Source organism: Pinus tabuliformis, chromosome 6 (assembly GCF_031772625.1).
Source record: "Pinus tabuliformis cultivar Carrire ecotype Pingquan chromosome 6, CPIR1, whole genome shotgun sequence".
NCBI classification, from domain to species: Eukaryota; Viridiplantae; Streptophyta; class Pinopsida; order Pinales; family Pinaceae; genus Pinus; species Pinus tabuliformis.
In genome coordinates, this window is record NC_142292.1 from 945,551,482 (window position 1) to 945,575,508 (window position 24,027).

The 24,027-nt window shown below is 36.7% G+C and overlaps 1 protein-coding gene across 1 annotated transcript; it reads left to right on the forward strand.

Moving 5' to 3' along the window:
• The first annotated feature begins 70 nt into the window (after positions 1-70).
• LOC149262064 (U-box domain-containing protein 52-like) lies at positions 71-14,048 on the forward strand. The gene is made up of 9 exons (XM_089374226.1): positions 71-681; positions 2,332-2,453; positions 2,612-2,733; positions 5,139-5,317; positions 5,581-6,065; positions 11,805-11,906; positions 12,040-12,474; positions 12,625-13,380; positions 13,579-14,048. The coding sequence occupies exons 1-9, from the start codon at positions 489-491 to the stop codon at positions 13,777-13,779; spliced, it is 2,595 nt and encodes an 864-aa protein (XP_089230352.1). The 5' UTR covers positions 71-488; the 3' UTR covers positions 13,780-14,048.
• The last annotated feature ends 9,979 nt before the right edge of the window (positions 14,049-24,027 follow it).

A 24,027-nucleotide genomic window follows, 5' to 3' on the forward strand; every position in this document is an offset into this window, starting at 1 on the left:
TTAAAAGTCAATTGAAACTTTCCTGTTGATCAAATTCCAGAATATTCTCAAAATCTGTCTAAATTTAATACCTGGTTCAGGATTGGGCAAATTATTTATCCCCTTTCGGTGGTTGTAGATCTTTATCCCCTTGTTGGTGTTTGGACAAATTATTTATCCCCTTCTTGTGTTTGTAGATATGTAGTGACCAGGGTGAAATTCGACATTAGGCATGGCTCGGTTTCTACCCCACGGGCGCGCAGGAGAAGGAAAGAGATAGCGAATTCTGTGTCAGGAATGCAGCCTGCAAGAACATTCAATGGAAAAGTCTTCCAATTCAGAAGAGATGGCACCTAAATTTGGAAGCAAGGTATTTGAATTCGGTGTTTTGGTGTCTTGGGTGGGGCTAATGCAGCCCATTAAACGCTTTGTTAACCCTGAAATCTGAGGTCTTCCTAGGTTTCCTTTTCATCTGGTGTGGGCGCTGGTTGATCCTCATATCTGTTTCAATGGAAATCTTTGAGATACAAGAAGTGCATGAGACAGGTACCGTGGCACCTCCTATTGTAATAGCAGTGGCAGTTAAGAAGGGAAATAAGAGCACGTATGCTGTCAAGTGGGCGCTGGACCAGTTAATGTCTCCAGGCCAAACTCTGATTCTCTTACATGTCAGGCGGCGCCTTCTCACCATTCCAACACCAAGTATGAATTCTGCCTTATGCTTTACTGTACTTTACATGTTTGGTTGGTATGGCCGCTGAGCATAGTTCATTTTGGGGTACTGTACTTTACATGTTTGGTTGGTATGGCCGCTGAAATTTTTTCACTGGGAACAATGTTTGAGCAATTCTCATTAGACAATGAAATATGTTATAACCCAGTTGATTTTTCTGAGTTTTCTTCTTTGGAACAAGGTTCTTGTGCGTGCCTGCCTCTTAGCGCTTCATTGTATATGCATCTGCAATTTTAATATTTCATTCCTTTATTGGGTTGTAATTCAGAGATTGGCCAAATGTTTATTCCCCTCATGTAGCTTGGTTGTCCTGAGTTGTCTTTCCTACATGGGAATAGTAACTTTTAAATCGCAATCATAATATATAAGACTGCAAAGAACCCTCAGATATAATCCTTATATTCTGTGCATAACTGGATTGTTAAACAAAATTCTGAGCAGTACGTTATTCATAACCTAGCAAACCAATACAATTGGTCCATGTAATTTTTTCAAACAATTATCAAGTGGAAATTTTGATCCATGTATATTTTCAAACAAACGGCCTGGAAATTTGTATGGGCATGGCTAACAATTTCATAAAAAATAGATTTTTTTGGTTCAATTTCATGTCATTTGCGAGAATTTGCAAGAATATGGATAATTGATCATATGTTTTTTTTTAAAAAAAAAAAAAAAATTTAAAAAAATTTAATGTATTTATTGCGTAATACAGAATAGAATGCTTTGACAACTAGACCATTTTTCCTCGGCCTGGAGTATGCCGTAAAACTGCTTCTGCTTGGCTAAGAGCTCGTCTTCCTCGGACGTAAGGAAACAGGTTAACGGCCCAAGACCCAGAGGCATCTGGCAGGAGTGAGAGCCTGCTCCCGATTACGGACCACCAGCAGGGTTATGCCAGGTGGCGTGGTTTTCCTATTTAACAGTGATGAGTCAAACCCAGCATTCGCGGATAGCAGCCAGAGATGGCTGTCCTCACTGTTGGTTTGACACCTGAGTTGATAGGTTTTACCACCTTCGGAAAAAAAAAAAAAAAAAAACAAAACTAGACCATTTTTCCATAACATACTGCAATTGGTGCTTAATAGCAGCTTATTTCAGAGGAAGCAAATTTAAAGTGTTTATCCATCTCCATAGCAGTAGCTTCTGAAATTATTATTCAGTGACAAGCAATGTTGACCGGCAAATAATGGAAAAGCCTCGCCATCTGCATCTTCCATTCTTGTTTGAAGCTTGTTGACCGGCAAATAATGGAAAAGCCTCGCCATCTGCATCTTCCATTCTTGTTTCAATAGTTAACTTCTTTTTATTGATGGAATGGGTTTGCGTAGAATCAAGGTTCATTTGTCAATAAATTCTGTAGCAATCTTGCTTCAATGGAATATAAGTAGTGAGTTTGTATACCATTGTAACTTTGTTTATTCAGCTCACGTTTTCCAAAATTAATCTAGTTACTTAAATAAATAAACTTGTGTAATTTAGGGTTTGAAATGAGGATCTAAGGTTTTCTTATTTAGACAAACACAAACTTTTTAATTTCATCTGCCCAAACAAAATATATATCTCTTTACATCCATTATATTTACATCTTGATTAAAATCTTAATCTTGTTTGAGCAGTGGGAAATCGTGTACCAATTACACACATACAGGGAGATGCAGTTGCTGCTTATATGCATGAAGTGGAGTCACAAACTAATGCACTGTTATCACCATATCGGCGCTTGTGCAATGCGCAAAAGGTCCTCCTGATATTACTTCTTCATTTGTAGACCAGATTTAATCCAGATTAGGTTTTGTTATTGGTACTTGGTAGTTGTCCAATGCGAAAACAGCCATTCTGACGTTTCTTGATTAGGTTATATTATTAGTATTCAGCAGTTGAGCTCTGGAAATACAGGTCAACACGATGCTTGCTGTTGCAGAAGAAGATGACGTGGCTTCTGCAATTATCCAACAGATTTCAAGTTATGGTATCCATAAACTTGTTATAGGATCATCTTCCAGAAATGGCATTATAAGGTAACATCTTTTAAGATAGAAGGTGTTTCCCATTTCAAAGAAGGTTAAATATACTAATTTTAAGGACTATTATATAATATAATGTGTAGTTTTATTTATAGATAAAATAATTTTTCCTAGGATATTTTATCTGTTTATTTTTTATAAAATTTTGGTAAATTTTTTTAAAATTTAAGGTGTTTAATATATTAAATTGTAGTGTTCTAAAGTTTTTTAGAGTGTTGAATTTATTTAGGTATTTTAAAATGTATTTTAAAGCACAAAAAATCACATTCTTGCTTGAAATTATATCAATGGTAAAACAGACTTACATAATATAATAAAAAAATATGAAAATTTTTTAGATTTAGTAGTTTGGTGAGTAATTTGTTTCAGTAGTTGCATGAGTTTAAATTTTCAGAAATATATTGTAACTAATTAATTTATAACATTGTTAAATATCTAAATTCTTATTTATTTTAAAATGTTAAAAAATATCTAAATTCTTATTTTTCAATTTAAAATATTATACATAATTATAGAAATTACTTAATTGTTTGAATGGCAAGTTCAGTTTAAAATATAAAAAAAAATCTTATTTTAGATATCATATATATCTTAATTAATTAAATATATCATTTGTTAATGAAATATTTTAGAATATTAATGTATAATTAGTATGAGATTAATAATTAAATATTTTTTTAATTTTTATTTAATAAAATAATCTTTTTAAATTTACATTTTAATATTTTACAATTTATATCAAATTACATAATATATAAAATATTATTAAAAATAATTTATATTAATAAAATTCATTTAATTATAAAGTTTTTTTTGGGAAAGATTCTTCATTAGGTTTAATTTGTTCTTGATACAATGCAACTAGTCAGACAATGACAACCATTGCTTAATGGACTATCTATTTATTTTTATATGTCCATTTTTTAGCTTATTTATATTAAAAACTAGCAACCTATTTATCTACGCATTCTAATTTTTATTAAGTATTCGAAATTTGATATAGACATTTTTTTAATTAAAAAGGATATTAATTTTATTCTTTCACAATATAGTTTTTTCCTTTTATTATTTTTTATATTTAAAATAAATATAATAAAAATTATCTAAACTCATATCCAGAAAACATTGTTTTTCATTTTCCAACTTTATAGTTAAATTTATTTATATTATATAACCTTTTTTTTTTTTTTTTTAATTTTATGATACCTGCATGTTTCCTTTAAAAATATTCCGAGCTTATGAAGGAACTAGTTTCTTTTGAAATATTAAGAATGATTAATTGGTAGGATAGAAATAAACATGTTTTAAGAGGTGCTAAATTTGTTCCGAGAACTGGGGAATTCCCTATTATATATGAAAAATATTCGTTTGCTCATTTTTTGTGCTTGGTCTTTATCATGCGTTTGTCACAGCATTTAACTTAGAACGAAGTTTGAAGTTTTTTCCTGAATGATTATTTCCATAATCACATACAGAAACACTAAATCATATTAAGAAAATTGGGAGTTTATTTGTTTTATATTTGATAAAGTTTTTTTTTTTGGGTTAATTTGTATATAATTCAGTAGGGATTTTTTTTAGAATTACAAAATTTAGTTGTAAACTTTTCATAATGTTACAAATATCTTTGGTTTTTTGATATACTAAATTTATATATACAATCAAAATTCAAAATTCATTTTAAACTTTAGAAAAAAACCTCTAAAATATAACATAATTAGACTTCTCCATTTCAATAAAAACTCATCTACATTATATCAAGAAAATCTACGTGTAAAAGGAGTCCATTTCATTTCATTTCATTTCAATCAAACCAAACCAAATTGATCAAACCAAACCAAATTGTAGGCAATCCAATGCAGATCTGAAGTCAATGACTTTTACACTAAAAACAAGGCAATCTAAAGGTTCATGAACTCACAGTAACGGTGATTGTGGAAAAATTATGATGCTGATAAATTTTGCAAGTATATAAAACCATGTAGCTGTTATCTTTGTCATTGGATGAAAAATAAAATGAAATAATGAGCTTTTAACTATATAGTTATGATTGCATGGAAATATAAACTTGGCAAGGAAACTTCAGGAGAAATTTTAGCAAATTTGGTGATTGGTATTCTCCAGTCACATCACAAATGTAATTTCTTCCAAAGTGTTCTGAGCAGCTATTATTAAGAGTTTGTGTACTCAATATGCAGAAGGATGGATATAACCAAGTTTAGGGAAGGATTCTTTATTTTTCTAATTCCAAAATATGGCCTGTGAGGTTCAGAATTTGAGACTATCTGTGGCTGCATTTATGAACTTTAATGTCTACCTCGTCTGAAGCATTTACTTGTCTATTGCATTTATTTATTTAGTTCATATCTGCATTCTTCCTCATCCCTGTTTTTCTCCAGGAGAATCAAGGGCCCTCATGTACCAGCAACTGTTGCCAAAAATGCCCCTACTTTTTGTGCCGTATATGCAATATCAAAGGGCAAGCTGATTTCGGTCCGCTCAGCTACATGTACAGAGAACAGAAATGACAATCTAGAGGATTCTAATTATCATCTCAATGGCTTCTCAGGTTGGACAGGTCCATCTAGAACAACTATCTTTCTCTAACCTCCAAAAATAAGTTCATAGATTCTGTTTTCCCCTTTAAAAATTATACAGCAAACGAAAGTCTGCTGCATTAAATGCTTTTTACGTTTCTCTAATTTCTATTGTTCCTTTGAATCAAAATGGCATGGATCTGAGTAGCTTTCAAATGAAAAACCACTTTACAGTTATCTCTTTGCAGGCAATTAATTTGAAGCATTTTCTCTCTTGTCATTGTTGTTATCTTGGAACTTACAGGCGGGGCAGAGTCAGAAATTGAAACATCTGTTCAGCATTACTCTGAGCGCCTGCCATTGCAGAGAAATGAATCTCCTTCGAATATTAATCAAGTTATGAGAAGTCACAGCGTCTTAAATGTCGAGAATCGTATATCCGGGTCAATTTCAGTCGGCCAAACTTCAACGGAATGTGATACCGATTATACAAGCACAAGTCAATTTAGCAACACAGAAGTAGCAAGGACTAACACAGAAGAAATCCCATCCATGGAAAGTGATACCTATTATACATGCACAAGTCAATTTAGCGTGGACAATCCAATTGGAGATGACCTAATTAGCGGCACTTTGCCAGCAGAGCCAGCTGTTTTCAACGGCAGTTTAAGAGTTGGTCATGAAAATGCCAACATTCGCAATGATAACGGAATACCAGAAAGGGAGATCAGCTCATTGGATTTCGGGAGAGCATCAGCGTCGAATAATGAACCCTTGTTACAGTGGGAGGTAAACTTTGTATCCCCGTTTTGTAAATTTTACAAATTTGTATTTTATTTTGTTTTTATTGGCACACTTTTATTGCAAGTCAATACATTTTTTGGTTTTTTATTAATAACGATTTTACATGTTTAAATCTATTTTTTAACCCATGCATAAATTTTAAGTATAAATTTGAATAAATTTGTGAATTTGTTTTTGGTAAACACTTAATTTTTTCTCCTTGGGTTTCAAAATGTGGATAATTCAATTTTTTTTATTCGATAAACAAAACAATTATTCACTATCAATCCAAAACCCCATAAATAAATTATATTTTTTATTATTTAAAATATATTTTTAATTTATAAATTCAAGAGTGATAAAAAAAAAAATCAAATTTTATATTACACAAAATATATATATATATATATATATATATTATCAAAAATCTCTACCGACCTTCGCACAAAATTGTCCAAACACACCCAATAAAACCGAAAATCTCTATTAGTTAAAACCAAAATAAAGACGAAAATCTCTTTTCATTAAACTTTTTATAACCAAAATAAATATATCCTAATCTATCAAAGCATTGATTAGGAGGTGAAGTTTTATTTTGTATGTGATTCGAAATGCTTTGTTGCGAAAAAAATATGAAGTAGGTAATTCTAAAACTGGTTAAAATTGTTATACTATATAAATAATATTTTACTAAAAAATACAACTCTTAAAGTTTCAAGGTAATTCTTTTCGAATTTAAAATTAAATTTACTAAAATATAACGAACTATATGAATAGCGCCTTATCCCATAGTGTGTGAGAGATAACCACACTTATCAGTATAGACCCTCGCCATTACAGAATCTACTGTTCCTCCAATCCAGATTGTCCTCTTCGACACTGAAATTTAAGCACTTTCCAAATTCCTGAGATTTTCAAAAACTCCAGATTTTGAACAGAAATGTTTTTTCCTTATTAAATCAAGCAAATACTTGTTAAAAAAACAGTGATTACTTATAATTAGATAATTCAAGATTAATTAATAAGGAAATAACTTCTTCATTCCGAATAAGCGGATAATCTGTAAACTATTTTTAAGAAAGTGGAGTTCATCATTCTATGTAATATACTTTGTGAATAATTTATAACAATTTAGTAATAAATTATAGTTTTATTTCGATTATAAAAGTTTATTTATATAAATTCCATATTTAAAATAAGTTAAAATAAATAAAAATATTTAAATATTTAAATTTTTGTTTGTTTGTTAAATTATTTGTGTCTTTTAGAAATGATTAAAGGCTTAATTTTTTGCATTTGTCCTAGGCCACACCAATTTTTAACATGATTGAATTATTGCTTATAAAATTTCAAACAACTCATTACATTACAAAGTGACTTGATGATGCATCTATCTATTCTACACCCAGTAGACATTTAGTTTATTCTATTATAAAATTTTATTTGTATAATACATTTACAATAAATTGAAATAATTAAAATGAGTAATTTTATATTTAAATATAGCGCGCACGCACACACACACATATATATGCAGGGTTTTTCATGGTGCTGAATCCAAATATGCAGTTAAAAAACCATTTTAACCGCAACAAATCAAAATTTAACCTCAATTTCTTCATAGACAACTCCTATATATATATATATATATATATATATATATATATATATATATAATTTTTATATTTTTAAAAATTAAAAATTTTAAATAATATTTTTTTGGGGTTGAGTCTTAAATCTTATATGGAGATTGCCCATTAAACTAATTTATATGGGCAAATAATTAACTTTTAAGTTAAAATTAATTTTTTCCTTTTTCACAAAGTGGTACCAAACTAATATAGAATTTTAGAGAGACTTGTCACATGCCAAACTAAGACCATAGTTATCACTAAAGTTGAGTCTAGTCTAGTTATTGTTGAGGATAGTTTATTCACACAGCTAGTTATAGCAAACACAAAGAATTTACGGCCTTGTTTATATATTGGACCTTGTCAACAATAACTAAGTAAAAACATAACTACATATCAAAACATCCAGAGATTTTCTCCGATAGTCTAGTTATTGTTGAGTTTTGTGACCTTGCGAAGAGACAACTCAGAGATAGGGGATAGGCAGATTTTTGACCAGCTCATCAAACCATTGACCACATATTCACCCTTTGCGCCATGATTGAGGAGGAATGACATCGCTCTTCAAAAGTCTACTGTTGTTTCGTAGATTTTCAGAAATATTTTGACTCTGTTCTGAGAGAAGCCTTACTCCAGAGACTCAGAGATATTGGCATCTCAACGACACTATTAACAACTATTACGTGCCTCTATGAGTCTGTCCTTGGTCGTCTTTGCATGGTTCATGGGATGTCTGATTTCATCCAAAGCACTACTGGGGTTAAACAGGGTTGTCCATTGTTCCCTACCCTATTTGGGATCTATATTGATGAGTCGGAGGCTTTTCTACACAAGCATATCCAAGACACTGATGGTTTCCTTCTTCACCACGTCATGATATCTATTCTACTGTTTTTTGACGATGTGGTCCTCCTCTCCTCATCTCTAGAAGGATTACAAAGGAAGTTGGATGCCTTAGCTTTGTTTTGCGATCTTCGACATTTGATGGTCAACCTGGGTAAAACCAAGGTTATGATCTTCAATGGGGTGAAGAAAACTTCATACCTTCACTTCCTATTCAGAGGGGAGGAGGTTGAGATCACCAACACGTATACGTACTTGCGGGTGCAATTCTCAGGTCCCCGCTTTAGTTTGTGGCCAGCTCTTTAGCCTCATATCAAAAAAGGATATGGATCCTTATCCATTCTCAAGAAACAATGCTTTTGACATCACTTCCAGGACATCTCGTCCAAGATGAGCCTCATGGACACCTTGATTCGTCCCACTATTCTATATGGCTCACAGATTTGGGGGTCGTCTTTACTTGAGTCGGATTGGGCTTCAATTGAGAGAGTCCAAACTCTTCTTCTTCACCGCATCATTAGATGCAAACAGACAATACCTCAGCACATCATCCTTGCACAGTTAGGAGCTCAACCATTTCGGCTTGAGACAATCTTCAGTTTGGTCCCATTCTTGCATCATATCTGGGGATTTGCAGACTCGATAAAGAGTATGGATCTTTACCCTTACTTGGAATATTGCTCTTCGAAGAATATTGCTTGTTCTATCCCCTTGGGCCAAGATAGATGTTGGTTTACAGGAGTTTCAAATATCTTGGAGTCAGTGGGCATTTAGTTGGATCGTCTCCCTCCTTTCTGATATTCCTTGGATGCTCCTGGTCACCTTTTACCTACCAGACAAGAGTTGAACAAGATCATCAAGGAGGACATCTACAGGCAATTTGTCTAGGTCACCTGGGTTAATCCTCTGGGAGGGTTGCGCCCAACTTCTATGTTGAGCACTTCTTGTTGTTGAGAGACGAGCTCATTATTCTACCCCAGTATACATTTCGCCACTGGATGCATGCTCTTCGCATTCCCCTAGGCCAGTTCAGAGTGGGTTCTCATCGACTTCGGGTAGAAACGGACCACCAGATTGATAGGCCAGACAGAATCTGTCAGGTATGTCATTTACAAGAAGTAGATACCGAGGTGCACTTCATTTTTTGATGCCCTATCTACTACGAGATTAGAGGAAGGTTCCATTTCTTATTCAAAGACTCTCAGACCCTCACAGACTTTTCCAGGTATCTCGATTAGAGATGTTTGACCCTATGTATGCAGGAGGTTCTTAGGTTCTAAGTGAATATTCTTCAGCCTCCCATCAAACCATACCCCACACAGAGGATCACGACATCTTTTAGGGTACTACCTTCAGACATGGGCACAAAGAGAATGATTGATACCGTTCCATATCCAGACTCTAGACCAGTGAGGATCTGTAGGACCTCACCCCGCCACACAAGACCTCAACAACTAAATCATATCAGATCTGTCCCTAGGAGATGGACTAGGTCTTCCAGACCTTAACAGTGCACAAACTCCCCTAGATAATGAGTTAGTGGACAGTCCATACCTCCCACTGACCCTTCATCACGACAACAAACTTTATGGAAATTTTTCAGTGCTCTTCAGTCAGTCTCGAATGTTAGGAGAGATGGGTTTGAACCTCTTCGTCATGGCATTCCATACATTGCATCTTTTATGTTCCTGCATTGTACCTTTTATATTCATGCATTGTATTGTTTTTATAGGAGACCGTTTGGTTCCCTTGCTACTTTCTGGTCATTAGTTGGACATAAATATAATTACCTTATCTTAACTTATCTATTCACACGAGTCATAAAAAACACAAAAAATTTATGGCCTATTGCTTATATTAGACATTGCGAACAACAAACTAGGTAAAAGCATAGCTACATATCAAAAGATTGGAGAGCTTTTCTCGGAGGAGATTTCTAGTGTTACCTCTTTTTCCTTGTTTTGAATGTTTTGATGGTTGAGAGACCAGTTTTTTGAGATAACAATGAGGTTGTCACAAGTCTTCTAAATCCTTGTATTTATATGTAGAGATGGTATCTATTTGTCAAAATAATCTATGTTAGGTTACTAATCCGGTTTCTCTAATAATAAACCAATAACAGTAACAAAATAAATAATTTGGTTTCTCTAAAATAATACAATATAATTTTTATTTTTTAAAATAATACAAAACAACCTAACTTACCAAAAGTAAAATAAAGTTAAACTTTATTCTATTAATATAATAAACCTGTACTCTGTTAAATAATAAACAAAGATGGATTTATCCATCTAGCATAATTACAGATTTTTGCTTTTCAAATATGTTTTCGTTCATTTCTGAAATCAAACCTTTTCGGGTTATTTCCAATTTTCCAAATATAGACCTTTGTGATTTTCATATATACGAATCATTCGGATACCGAGTATCATTCTTTCCTATTTTACCCGTTCATTCCCAATTGTTTAAAGAGAGATACTTGTGCTTGCTGATCACATATACTAATCATTCTGATATCTGTGTTTATCACATGCTATTAGAAGAGTGCAAACTTATCATTGGAAATGCATTATTATTTTAATAATCAGATTTAATAATAAATAGTTTGTAATAATTATTAACTTATCCTTGGAAAATGCATTATTATTTTAATAATCAGATTTAATAATAAATAATTTGTAATAATTATTATTTTAATATTTTCCAATTAATGAATTAATTTCTAAATTAAAATCATAATAAAATTAAAAAAAATAGGAATTAGAATAAAAATTTAATTTAATAAAAAAAATTTAAATATGAATAATAATAATTATTAAGCAATTGATTTTGATCTCTTCCTCAAATCAAAATAACTATTTTAAACTCTGTTTTAGCTCTTCTACTATTAACATTCAGAAATAGTCTTGATGATGAATCTTGTTGGGATGATTTTGATCTCTTCCTCAAATCAAAATAACTATTTTAAACTCTGTTTTAGCTCTTCTACTATTAACATTCAGAAATAGTCTTGATGATGAATCTTGTTGGGATTTGAAACATTGACAGATAATAGTTATTATTATGGCTTCTCCTCTAAGTTACTGTTTCTCCAGTAACTCAACAATGCATTAGTTTTAGAGATGTCTATGAACTTAAAAATTCAGAAAATCAACATGTAGAACCTGACAATCAAGCGCTGTCTCTGATTCAAAATTGTTGACAATGTCAAGATATGGGTATATAATGGGTTTGGTCTGACCTAATATGATTTCTTTCTTTACTTGTTCAGCACCGCATGATGCTCGAGTTAGGAAGGTTGAAGCTTGAGCTAAAGCATACTCTAGGAATGTTTGCTTCAGAGAGGGAAGAAGCAATGAAAGCGAAAATCACGGTGAGTTTTATCTGTCTATCTTGCTTTAAAAATTATAGTCGAGTTGAATGTAGGTTGAATATCACATATGCAGTTATGGGTACTAGGTAGTACACTGGAGGGTTGATGTTTAGGAGCTCAATGCCGCTGACAGGCCAATGAACTATCTCTTCAAGTCATGGAAGACGTGAGAAAAGTCGAGGAAGCAAAGAAAAGAGAAGAGATAGCGAGAACAATCGCTGCCGAAGAGAAAGTAAAGAGTGAAATGGCCATTAGGATGGCTGAAAAAGCTAGACAGCTTGCTGAAAAGGAGGCCCAAGAAAGAAGGGATGCAGAACTAAGAGCCACAATAGAAGCAGAAGAGAGAAAGAAAGCACAGGAAGAGCTTGAATCTACCCATCAAGGATACAGATACACAAGATACTCAATAGAAGAAATTCAAACTGCCACAAATTTCTTCTCTGATTCACTCAAGATAGGAGAGGGAGGTTATGGTGCTGTCTACATGTGCAATTTGCAACATACCACAGTGGCAGTCAAGATTCTTAAAAATGAAGCAACTCAAGGAATACAGGAATTTCAACGAGAGGTATTAAATCTTTAAACCAATACCTATGGTTAATGCTCTTAAAATCTAAAACTCAATAATGAATCTGCGGAAGAATTTTAATACTTGGGTTTCTGCTTATTCTGTTTTTAAATCTTTGGTTGGGTGTTTTTCTTTTCCTAAATTGTTCAGCTTGAGATTTTGAGCCGAGTTCGTCACCCTCACATGGTACTTTTGCTTGGAGCCTGCCCTGAGCATGGGTGTTTGGTATATGAGTATATGGCAAATGGTAGCCTAGAAGACCGTCTGCTCTGCAAAGGCAACAGTGCTCCTCTTCCATGGTTTTCGCGCTTCAGAATCATTTGGGAAGTGGCATCTGCATTGCTTTTTCTTCATAGTTCCAAGCCAGAGCCAATTGTTCACCGAGACTTGAAGCCTGCTAATATCTTACTTGACGACAACTTTGTTAGCAAAATTGGTGATGCTGGTCTTGCTAAGCTCGTGCCTGCAATGACCACAAACATGGTAACCCAGTACAATGAAACCGTCCCTGCAGGCACGTTTTGCTATATTGATCCTGAGTACCAAAGGACTGGTAGCTTGGGCCCCAAGTCTGATTTGTATGCTCTGGGAATAATGATTCTGCAGGTGTTGACAGGAAAACCACCCATGGCTATAACAGATGCAGTTGAAACAGCCATTGAGAGAAGGCAATTAGAGCAGATTCTGGACGAAAATGCTGGAGATTGGCCTCTTAATGAGGCCCTGGAATTGGCAACATTAGGATTGAAATGTGCAGAGTTTCGGCGCAGGGACAGGCCAGACTTGGAAAAGGATGTTCTGCCAAAACTTGAGAGATTCAAAGCCCTTGCTGTTGCTCAAACCAGACATGTCACAGATGAAATTCATGTTATGCCCCCACATCACTTCCTTTGTCCTATACTCCAGGTTAGTTTTTCTCGCCCAGGTATCATTTCAAGAAAGGAGGTGTGACTATGATAATAAGTTGAAAGAAAACCCATCTCCAGTAGATACGATGCCTTAATTCATTTAAGTAAACAGAACTATATGCGGATGACTCATGAACATCTGGCTATCATTTCTAATACTGAAAGTATGTGGACATGTTGCCCTTATTGTATGCAGGAAATCATGGTCGATCCACATATCGCGGCTGATGGTTTCACATATGAGTACAGCAACATCAAGACTTGGCTTGAAAACAACAATACGTCCCCAATGACGAACGAAACCCTAGACCATGATATACTCATTCCAAATCATGCACTTAAGTCTGCAATCCTAGAGTGGAAAATTAAATTTGGATCCAACCATTCAGATCTATAAATAGAAGGTATACCGTGGACACTAATAGGTAGCATTATTTCATGTCTTATATCCAGGGAGAAGGCTTCTTCTTTTGGTATCGATTTACCCATTTTCAAAAAAAAAAATCGCTCTTCCAGATGTCACTTTTTCCAGAAACCAATGTACATATAGTTTGTGGTTTTTATATATTCAATTTTGGGTGGGCTTAATGTAAATTATGCAATCAAAAACCAATGTACATATTGTTTGTGGTTTATATATATACAATTTTGGATTGGCCTAATTATGCAGTAATGTTTATTTTGGGTCATAGATCTTCAACCAAAGAGGCAAATGATTTTCAGGTTCCCAAAATTATAGTTTAGTTAGGTAGGCACCACTTAGAGTTTTTAAGCTGTTTATACATAGGCATTTTTTTTTGTTTCTCAGCATTTGAAAATTGAAGTATGATGTGTATTATATATGGCATTGAATTGTTAAATAAAAAGAAAAATATTTTTATGATAACATATATTAATATTTATTTATTAATGTGATTGTGCTAGTTATATTTAATAGACAATAATTTATGAATGATGAAAATTTCAATAAATAAACTTTGGGATACCACTCATACTTTGTTGCATTTATTTAATCCAAAATTGGATTCAGTTGTTGGAGATTTGCTTATGTTATTGCTTTACAATTCTTAATGTTAGCATTATCATGTAGTGTATTTGATGAGTAAGGGCTGATAATGTGCGCCCCATTTTGGAAAGGTTCATGCCAATCCCAGATTTCCCGTGCCTCTCCCATTTGATTTTCTTACTACTTTTTAATCAATTTTTGTTGAATGATAAAACCCTGTTCAAGCAAGGAGGAGATATATTCCTCTATATTCCTTTGTCTTCAGTTTTGGTCTTCACAACTGAAAGCATACATAGGCCTCTCTTTCTATGTCTTCTGGGAAATTTGGCATTCCACGAATGCTTACATCTTTGAAAATGTACCTCGTAATATCTTGGCCACTTGCCTCAAGATTGTTGCTTTCTTCAATGAGATTGGCCCATGGACCCCAAGACCGTCACGCCGATCTGTTTCATTCAAGGATCTAGGGGATTCACTCCCTCTAGCCTTCTTCAATGGAGCCTCTGCTAGGAGTAGATGTGGATGTGGGATATCCATCAAGCTTTTCCCTGGACGCTCATTTCGTTTCTTCTACATGGAAGGAGCGGTACTTATTGCAGGGAAGAGGTGGTTGCACTCTAGGGATCCCTCCAATGTGCAACATGGCTCGCTATTGATGGGCTCAAGATTGTAGGGGATTCTAGGATTGTCATTGAATGGGTTCAGGGGAAGGCTTCTCTTGAGGTCCCATCTCTCCACCATTAGATGGCAAATATCTTGGCCTTGTTACTTGCTTTCAAAGACATCTCCTTCCTACATGTATCTAGCCGCAAAATATGGAGTCACACACTCTTTATAAGCATGGTATGGTTTCCTTTGAGATCCTCATTCACAGAGTCATCAGAGAGGCCGAATCCTTTGTGCACTAATTGGCTTGTATTTTTCCTTTTTTTACTCATAGGCACCATCTATTGTGTCCTCTTCTACATGTATTTTTTTATCATATTCTGAGGTACTTGATAATTTTCCTCTATTTTTTTTCTACCCACACAGGTGACTATTAGTTGGCAGATGTGTTTCATTTAGCCTCAACTACATTGTAGAAATTATGGTGCAGATTTTCAATTGCTCATGAAGTTTTAATCAAAATCAAAAGACACAAACCTACTCTACAGCCCTACGGAAATCAATTCACAATTTAGAAAATCAATCACAAACATGCAATGAGAAATAACACACATGCACACAATAATTTTTCTAGGGGAAAGTAATCTGCTAAAAACCCCAATGCATGCTTGCATTAATATGATAAATAGATATGTATTACAGTTTCTACCTCAATCTGAGCTCAACCTGCAACTGAATTATTAGCTCTGCTACATAATTCAGTATTTTTTGGGTTAAAGATAACTTGACCATGTTGTTGATGGTTAAAGAAAGCTTGCAACGGTCTTTTCTACCTTCTCCTCCTTCAATTTCCTCATAATCTCCCAACCCCGCCATTTTTGTTTTTCTCTTGAAACCTCTCTCTTTTCCGTTTAAACACTCTATTTCACCTCCATTTTAACTTTGGAAACCCTGTTTAATCTCGTATTTCCTCCGAGCCCCGAGCACTAAGCTTTACCCACCATATGATCTGACCTTATAACCTTGGCGCTTCCATCCCCCATCACAGTCGTTGATCTGCCGCGTCTAGATATGACGGTCTCCATTGTTTTTTACCGTATGTTAAACCTCGTGCGCTTTCCTCGCCATTCGACCGTCCATCGCGCGATCAGACGGTAGTTGCAAGCCCCCTCGTGTGAGCTGTCCACTCTTTAACGCGTGGGGAAAGCGATTTCCCACCCATCGCGGAGGCCACGCGTCGCAGTTATATTGGATTGTGGGGGTTAATACGGAAACTCCCACAACTCCATGGGCGGTGCGGGGAATACCGCCCGCTAGCAAAACCACCTTCCCTCGCTCATTAAACCCTGCGCTCTTTCGCCTCCCGATCACCGTCGGATCTGCCCGACTGCGATTGGAAGGCCCATGTTCACCCGTCCATTACCTCCTGATACTCCTCATCAAATGATCTCCGCCGTTGATTTGTGTGATCCGACGACTGAGATTCATCCCTCCGTTCAGTCTGCCTCCGCCATACTGTCTGTACTACCCTCAGCTATTCTTTAATATTCAACAACTGTATTTAAGGAAGAAGATGATTGAGAAGAAAAAGGACGGCCTCAAGCAGATCAAAACATTTATCAGTCATGGAGCTCTATACATATTACACTCCACCTGCTCAGAGTAGGACTGCAGAATAGCAGAGAACGTCAAATTCATGCGCAGACATAGTCAAATTGTAGCAGAGACTCATTTCAAAGAATTAATGTGGTTGGTGGTCCGTTATAACCCCTCCATGCATAGCACAATAGGATATTTTTTGTAAACAAACTCTATATATACCCAGAAGACAGAATGTAATGGTTGATTGATATTGTTTTGATGTAAAAATTCAACTTCTGGAGACTGTAATTACTGTTATACCTATAGCGTCTGGTCTTCATTTTCAGCTAATGCAAGCTTCTTTTGCTCTTAATTGCTCACTTTCCACTTCTTCTTTGTTCTAGGCTGTGCCTGTTATGCATGTTTCATGTGCTCTTGATGTTTAGCATTAGAGGGGTTGTCATCCCACCTATGTGTTAGAATCTAGTATGTATCATTGAGTGTGTATGTAGGTTTCTATTATCTTAATGCTAGAGAGCTGTCATCCTGTCCGTGTATTAGGAAATAGATTTGCAGACCTCTTTACTGGTTGCAGCCGACCATCACATGGTCTTGTGCATCTGTTGGTGTGATCAGTATTCTCCATCTTCACCTATTCCTCAAACTGTGAATAATTGGTGGTCTAAAGCCTTGTAGTCTGGGGGTGTTCACCTATGTGTGGGGTTAAGCATAGTAGAAGTGGTTATCTGGCTTGAATATGCATCACTCCTTCCATTCATCCCACCATTTTCCAACATTTTTTGTTGAGTTTGTAATGTTCCCGAGCATATCTGAGATACAACCTAGGAGAGTTCCTAGGGGTGATAACATTAACTGGCGCCGTTGCTGGGGAGAGGAGATTAAAGCTCAGCTTCCCTGGGAGAACAATACAGTTCCAGATTTTGATGATAGACAAGGTCTGGGCACATTTCTCGTTGTAATCATCTATCTAGCGACTCCACTGGAGGAAGACCAACTTTTGGCGACTCCACATTGAAATTCTGGCTCAGTTTGTGAGGCATACTCAGAGAAATCTTCAGAAACCACTTGCTGAACCAGTGCCTAACCTTGAAAAGATCGTTGAGAAGAAGAAAATCTCATAGAAAGGAGCATTAGGACTAGGTAAGCCTTAAAAGTCCCATGTATCTCTGTTAGTGAAAATCACCTTCAGAGATTCATAAAGCTCCTTAGTCATTCATTTCCCTTTCGGATCTCAGTCCAAAGAAGCACCATGTTGTCCATCATAGTCCTCTGTCTCTGTCATCCTTTTCATTGATCCATATCACTCAGTCTACCAGTATCCTTCCACTTACCTCAGTCATGGCAGGCCAGCAAGCTCTCACAAAGATAGAAAGAATAGTTGCTGCTAGGTATGGACCCCTAGTCTTGCCTGTTCCTTTGAATGCCATGCCTGCAGGAGATTATCAAGAATTTATGCCAAACTTTACTGGTACAGAAGGAGTAATAGCTGAAGAGCACCTTGAGGCCTTTTATAGCTATGCTGATAACCTAGATATCAATGAAGAGGATGTGTGGATGAGGGTTTTTGTACAAAGCCTTGATGGGCAGGCTAGAAAATGGTTTAGAGAATTAACCCCTAGGTCTATTTCATACATTGAGGCCCTAGATGATGTATTCCTAAATCACTGGGGGGAGAATAAAGATTTTCTCTATTATCATACCGAGTTTGGGAACTTGCAGAGAGAAGATGGTGAGCTGTTGTCTGATTTCAACATCAGATTCAATCATATGTACAGCAGAATGCCAGCTGAAGTAAGACCCACCCCTGCTTCTGCCATGCTCACTTATGCTAATGCCTTTGATTCTCAATTCTGCTTACTGTTAAGAGAAAGAAGATGTACTTCTATGGCTAATATGCAAGATGCAACGTTTGAAATAGAAGCAAACATCATTGTTGCAGAAAGACTCGAAGGTGATGCTGAAAGGAGAAGATAGGGAGGGGAATCCTCATCATCCTATGATCTTGAGATCGATGAATTAGCCAGGACGATAGAGTTATTAGCCTCTGAAGTTTCCAAACTAAAAGCTGAGCAGTATTCTGAGGAGGCAGGAGCTCCTTGTGACTTTACTCTTTCAAAGCAAAATCCATATAGAGGAGCACAGGAGCAGTTGCAGATTTTGCAAAGAAACAAAGATATAAATGAAGATCAAAGGGTGAAGACCCTTTTTCAGAATATAGTCATGGAAGAAGAGCAGCCTGAAGAAGAGGAGGAGGTCCATGGTTCGGAAGATAAGGGTTGTGCCCCTTTCCTAACCAGAGCTACTTTTGAAGAAGCATTATCCAAAGGCACTGCTCAACAATTTGTTGTATCTGCAGAACAACAAGTTGATCGGCACAGGCAGCCAACAGCATGTCCTACCATCCTCCAATAATATGTGCCCAATGCTAGCTCATCTTCACATGGCTATACAGATCTGCGAATTTTCCAACCTGCGGTTATCCCCAGTCCAGTGATCAATAAGGGAGAGGAAAGCTCCCCATCATCTTTTGTCCCTCTGTTTGCTCAAGAGAGAACCCTTCACAGTTGCCCACTAGGCACTGAGATAGGTAATAGCTCCATTTTCAAGGCTGATACTGATCACCTCCGTCTTGATATCTTGTTGCCTGCTTAGATGGTCTCCACATAGCTTGAAAGGGCAGCTTGTCAGATGACAGAGGAAGAGGGTGCACAGTCTTGGAACTCCTCCTTGGATATGGACTGTTCTAAGAAAAATAAAGGAGCAGATAATGTCTCTGTATCCCCTGCACAAGAATACATTGGTTCATCATTCATATTAGTTGTGCAGATCACAGATGACACAGAGAAGTACACAACAACCATTGTTATTCAGTAGGTGTACAAAGGCTCCCATGAAGAACATCCAAGGAGGAGAGCATACAGAAAGGGGATGAAATTTGATCCATATCTACCAGACAAGGTCAAATGTCCTAAACTCTTTGAGGTAGAGGATCAAATCAATCTAGTTTTGTAGCTTTATGATGAACTAGTCAAGAGTAGGAGAAACAGTTTTGATGGCCCGACAGATGGCCAATTTTTTAAATTTTATGTTGTTTAAGGCTCTCAAGCCTTAATGATTGTAATCGTGTTCTTTTATAGGTTTTAGTGTAGGCTTAATTTGACTCCATGCCCAATAAATACTAGGCAATATTTTTAAGCTGGTTTTATATGAAGGCATTGGTCTGCAGTTCTTGAGACCTCACAGGGAGGATCTCATCCCCAAAAGGAGCCAGTGTTAGCTCTGCTACATAATTCAGTATTTTTTAGGTTAAAGACAGCTTGGCCGTGTTGTTGATGGTTAAATAAAGCTTGCAGCGGTCTTTTCTACCTTCTCCTCCTTCAATTTCCTCATAATCTCCCAGCCCCGCCATTTTTGTTTTTCTCCTGAAACCTCTCTGTTCTCCGTTTAAACACTCTATTTCACCTCCATTTTACCTTTGGAAACCCTGTTTAATCCCATATTTCCTCTGAGCCCCGAGCGCTAAGCTTTACCCACCATATGATCTGACCTTATAACCTTGGCGCTTCCATCCCCCATCACAGCCGTTGATTTGCCGCGTCTAGATCTAACGGTCTCCGTTGTTTTTTCCCACACGTTAAACCTCGTGTGCTTTCCTTGCCATTCTACCATCCATTGCGTAATCAGATAGTAGTCGCAACGCCCCCCCCGCGCGAGCTGCCCACTCTTTAACCCGCGAGAAAAGAGGTTTCCCACACATCGCGGAGGCCACGCGTCGCAGTTATATTGGATCGCGCGGGTTAATATGGAAACCACCACAGCTCCGTGGGCGGTGCGGGAAATACTACCCGCTAGCAAAACCACCTTCCCTCGCTCGTTAAACCCCACGCTCTTTCGCCTCCCGATCACCGTCGAATCTGCCCGACTGCGATCCGACGTCCCACGTTCGCCCGTCCGTTACCTCCCGATACTCCTCATCAAATGATCTCTGCCATTGATTTGTGTGATATGACGGCTGAAATTCATCCCTCCGTTCAGTCTGCCCCCGTCGTACTGTCTGTACTACCCGCGGCTGTTCTTTAATCCTCAACAACTGTATTTAAGGAAGAAGATGATCGAGGAGAAAAAGGACGGCCTCTAGCAGATCAAAACATTTATTAGTCATGGAGCTCTATACATATTACACTCCACCTGCTCAGAGTAGGACTGCAGAACACCAGAGAACGTCAAATTCATGCACAGACACAGTCAAATTGTAGCAGAGACTCATTTCAAAGAATTAATGTGGTTGGTGGTCCATTATGACCCTTCCACGTATAGCACATCATATTTTTTGTAAACAAACTCTATATATACCCAGAAGATATAATGTAATGATTGATGGATATTGTTTTGATGTAAAAGTTCAACTTTTGGAGACTGTAACTAATGTGATACCTGCAGTGTCTGGTCTTCATTTTCAGCTAATGCAAGCTTCTTTTGCTGTTAATTGCTCACTTTCCACTTCTTCTTTGTTCCAGGCTGTGCCTGTTATGCATGTTTCATGTGCTCTTGATGTTTAGAATTAGAGGGGCTGTCATCCCACCTCTGTGTTAGAATCTAGTATGTATCATTGAGGGTGTATGCAGGTTTCTGTTATCTTAATGCCAGAGAGCTGTCATCCTATCTGTGTATTAGGAAATAGATTTGCAGACCTCTGTACTGGTTGCAGCTGGCCATCACATGGTCTTGTGCATCTGCTGGTGTGGTCAGTATTCTCCATCTTCACCTATTCCTCAAACTGTGAGTAATTGGTGGTCTAAAGCCTTGTAGTCTGGGGGTGTTCACCCATGTCTGGGGTTAAGCATAGTAGAAGTGGTTATCTAGCTTGAATATGCATCATTCCTTCCATTCATCCACCATTTTCCAACATTTTTTGTTGAGTTTGTAATGTTCCCGAGCATCTCTAAGATACAACCTAGGAGAGTTCCTTGGGGTGATAACTTGAATAACCTACCTCTCTGCCCATTGAGAAGCTCTAATCTAGTCTTATTCATTTTTTTCCTCTGCTTGAGCCCCTATTTCCATGCACAATTCCTGAAGAAATTAGGCCCTTATTACACTGATCTACAACTGATGTTACACTGCCTTGGAATCTCCACCACAGCTAGGGAACTCAAATTCTCTGCATGCACTAGTTATTTTGGGTTGATTGGTTAGTTAATTAGACGATCACTGAGTTTGAGTGAAGTCTCATTGCACAACTGACCTTCCACTAGTTCCTCCAACAGTTAAAACTAGTTTAACTGAAAAGAACTTGAAATAAATTACCTTGATTGCTACAAATTAGCAATCACACATGCTTAATTAAACTCTAACTCCTTCGACTTGAGTTTACTTAGTAAACTCAGTGACACAAGCCATGTCACACAAGTTAATTGCATCCAAGTTGTCTTCTAATGTGGAAATTCAAATTTTCTCAATTTAGTCAAGGAAAAATCAAATTAAGAATTTATTGTTGCAATTTTCAACACTCCCTCTCAACAAGAAATGGATTATCAACCACCCCTATCCTACACCTATGGAACTCAAACTTCCCTCTTGAAAATTCCTTTGTCAAAATTTCAGCATCTTGTTCTTATGTCCGAATGTATTGTAGCAGCGTTATACGCCTCTGCACATTTTCCCGTACATGGTGATACTGAATATATATATTTTTGGAGTGATCATGAAATACAAGATTCTCAGAGAGCTTTATGAAACTTTGATTATCACAAGAGATCACAGTTGAATCCATCATCTGACCAAACAACCCCACAAGTATCTTTCTCATCTAGATTGCCTGACATGTTGCTTGACTTGTAGTCATGTATTATTTTTGTCGGGTTAAGCACCACATAAATTTTCTTCTTGTTGTACCAGGAAACAATTGCGGACTCAACACTGCAAATTCCACTAGATGTACTCTTTCGATCTGATGGAATCCCTGCCCAATCTGCATATGTGAAGCCACACAGCTTCACTCCCTCTATCCATCTGTACCATAGTCCAAACTGGGTAATGCCTTTGAGGTACTAGAAAACATGCTTTGCTTCCTTCTAAAATAATTTGGTTGGCTTAACCATAGCTTATCTCAGTTGGTTGACTACATAGCACATATCTCATCGTGTGTTCACAAGATACATCAGTGAACCCACTAGCTGCCGATAAATGGTAGCATCCACTTCCTCACCTAAAGTGGAATCCTCCTTCCTCTAGTTGGTTGCTAGAGGTGTCTCCATCGGTTTGCAACTCTCCATGTAGAACTTCTATAGTATCTCATTTTCATACTTGTTGTAATAACCCTGGTGAAAAGTTCCTGTAATAAAAGTTAATAAAGGCAAAATAATACCACAGGTAAGGGACACTTATTCCAAGTTGAATGTTGCGCAGATATATCCTAGTGGGCATCAATGTATGTGTGTTTTGGCTAAGGAATTTGGCAAAGGCTAAGGCAAAGGAATTGAAAGGAAAAATGACATTTTTGGCACATTTATTTATGAAAATAAAGAAAATTTAGGAGAAAAGGAAGGTGAAAGGTCACAAGTTGCATGTGAGGAGGAAATTAAAAGAAAATAATGGAAAATGAAGAAAATAAAGGCCTCATTAATAAAAAGGTTTCTGAGGATCAGTTGAGAAGCTCTTAGTCAGTGGAATCTCTTGACTCAAACTTAGTCAGTGTTAGGCTTGGTCAATTCAAGTTTGAAGCTCTCTTATTACTCTCTCTCTCTCTCTCTCTCTCTCTCTCACTCCTGATCACTTAGACTTTTCTTGGAGTACTCTAGCTTGGATCAAGGAAGGAAAAGCAAGGAAATTAAAAGAAAGGAAAGCAAAGATCAAGGAAGAGGAGCAGGATCAATCAACTTCACCAAGAATACTTGCAGGTAATGTTTTACATGTGTGATATTCTAGCTAGTTTGGACATGCATGGCCTTGCATATTGGTGTATGGTTCTCTTGCTATTGATGGCATGGTTTTTCTGAGTTATGACAATGGTTTTCAACCTGGCCTTGCCTTTTTTCCGAATGCCATGGTATGTTGGGATGCTTTTTTTAGTTTTTGAGCTTTGGTTTGTTGGATGGATTTCAGAATCCGGGGTGGAGGTGGTCTCAAGTTTCATTCCCAAAGGCCTAGGAATCCCTTGATCGGTTTTGGGGGGATACACGGTAAAGCCTGATGGAGAAGTATCAGTTTAGGGCCTAGTGATCTGGGTTTGGATTGCGGTAAAACCTGAGAGACCGGTCTCAATTTATGGCATAGTGATCCAGGATTGAATTGCCGTAAAGCTTGAGAGCCTAGGAAATGGAAAATTCCTCAATGATAGTGATGGAGCTTGAGAGCTTGAGAGCACCGATTTTGGTGTGATCACAATTTGGTGAGGGTGGAAGTGGTTTAACCTATGGATTGCCTTGGTTG

What these genes read in the sequence shown, in the direction of transcription:
- LOC149262064 (XM_089374226.1), top strand. Translation starts at nt 489, where the DNA reads ATGGAAATCTTTGAGATACAAGAAGTGCATGAGACAGGTACCGTGGCA. An exon ending in TCTCACCATTCCAACACCAA is followed by an intron (nt 682 to 2,331) that starts GTATGAATTCTG and finishes TTGTTTGAGCAG; the next exon opens with TGGGAAATCGTGTACCAATT. An exon ending in TCCAGAAATGGCATTATAAG is followed by an intron (nt 2,734 to 5,138) that starts GTAACATCTTTT and finishes GTTTTTCTCCAG; the next exon opens with GAGAATCAAGGGCCCTCATG.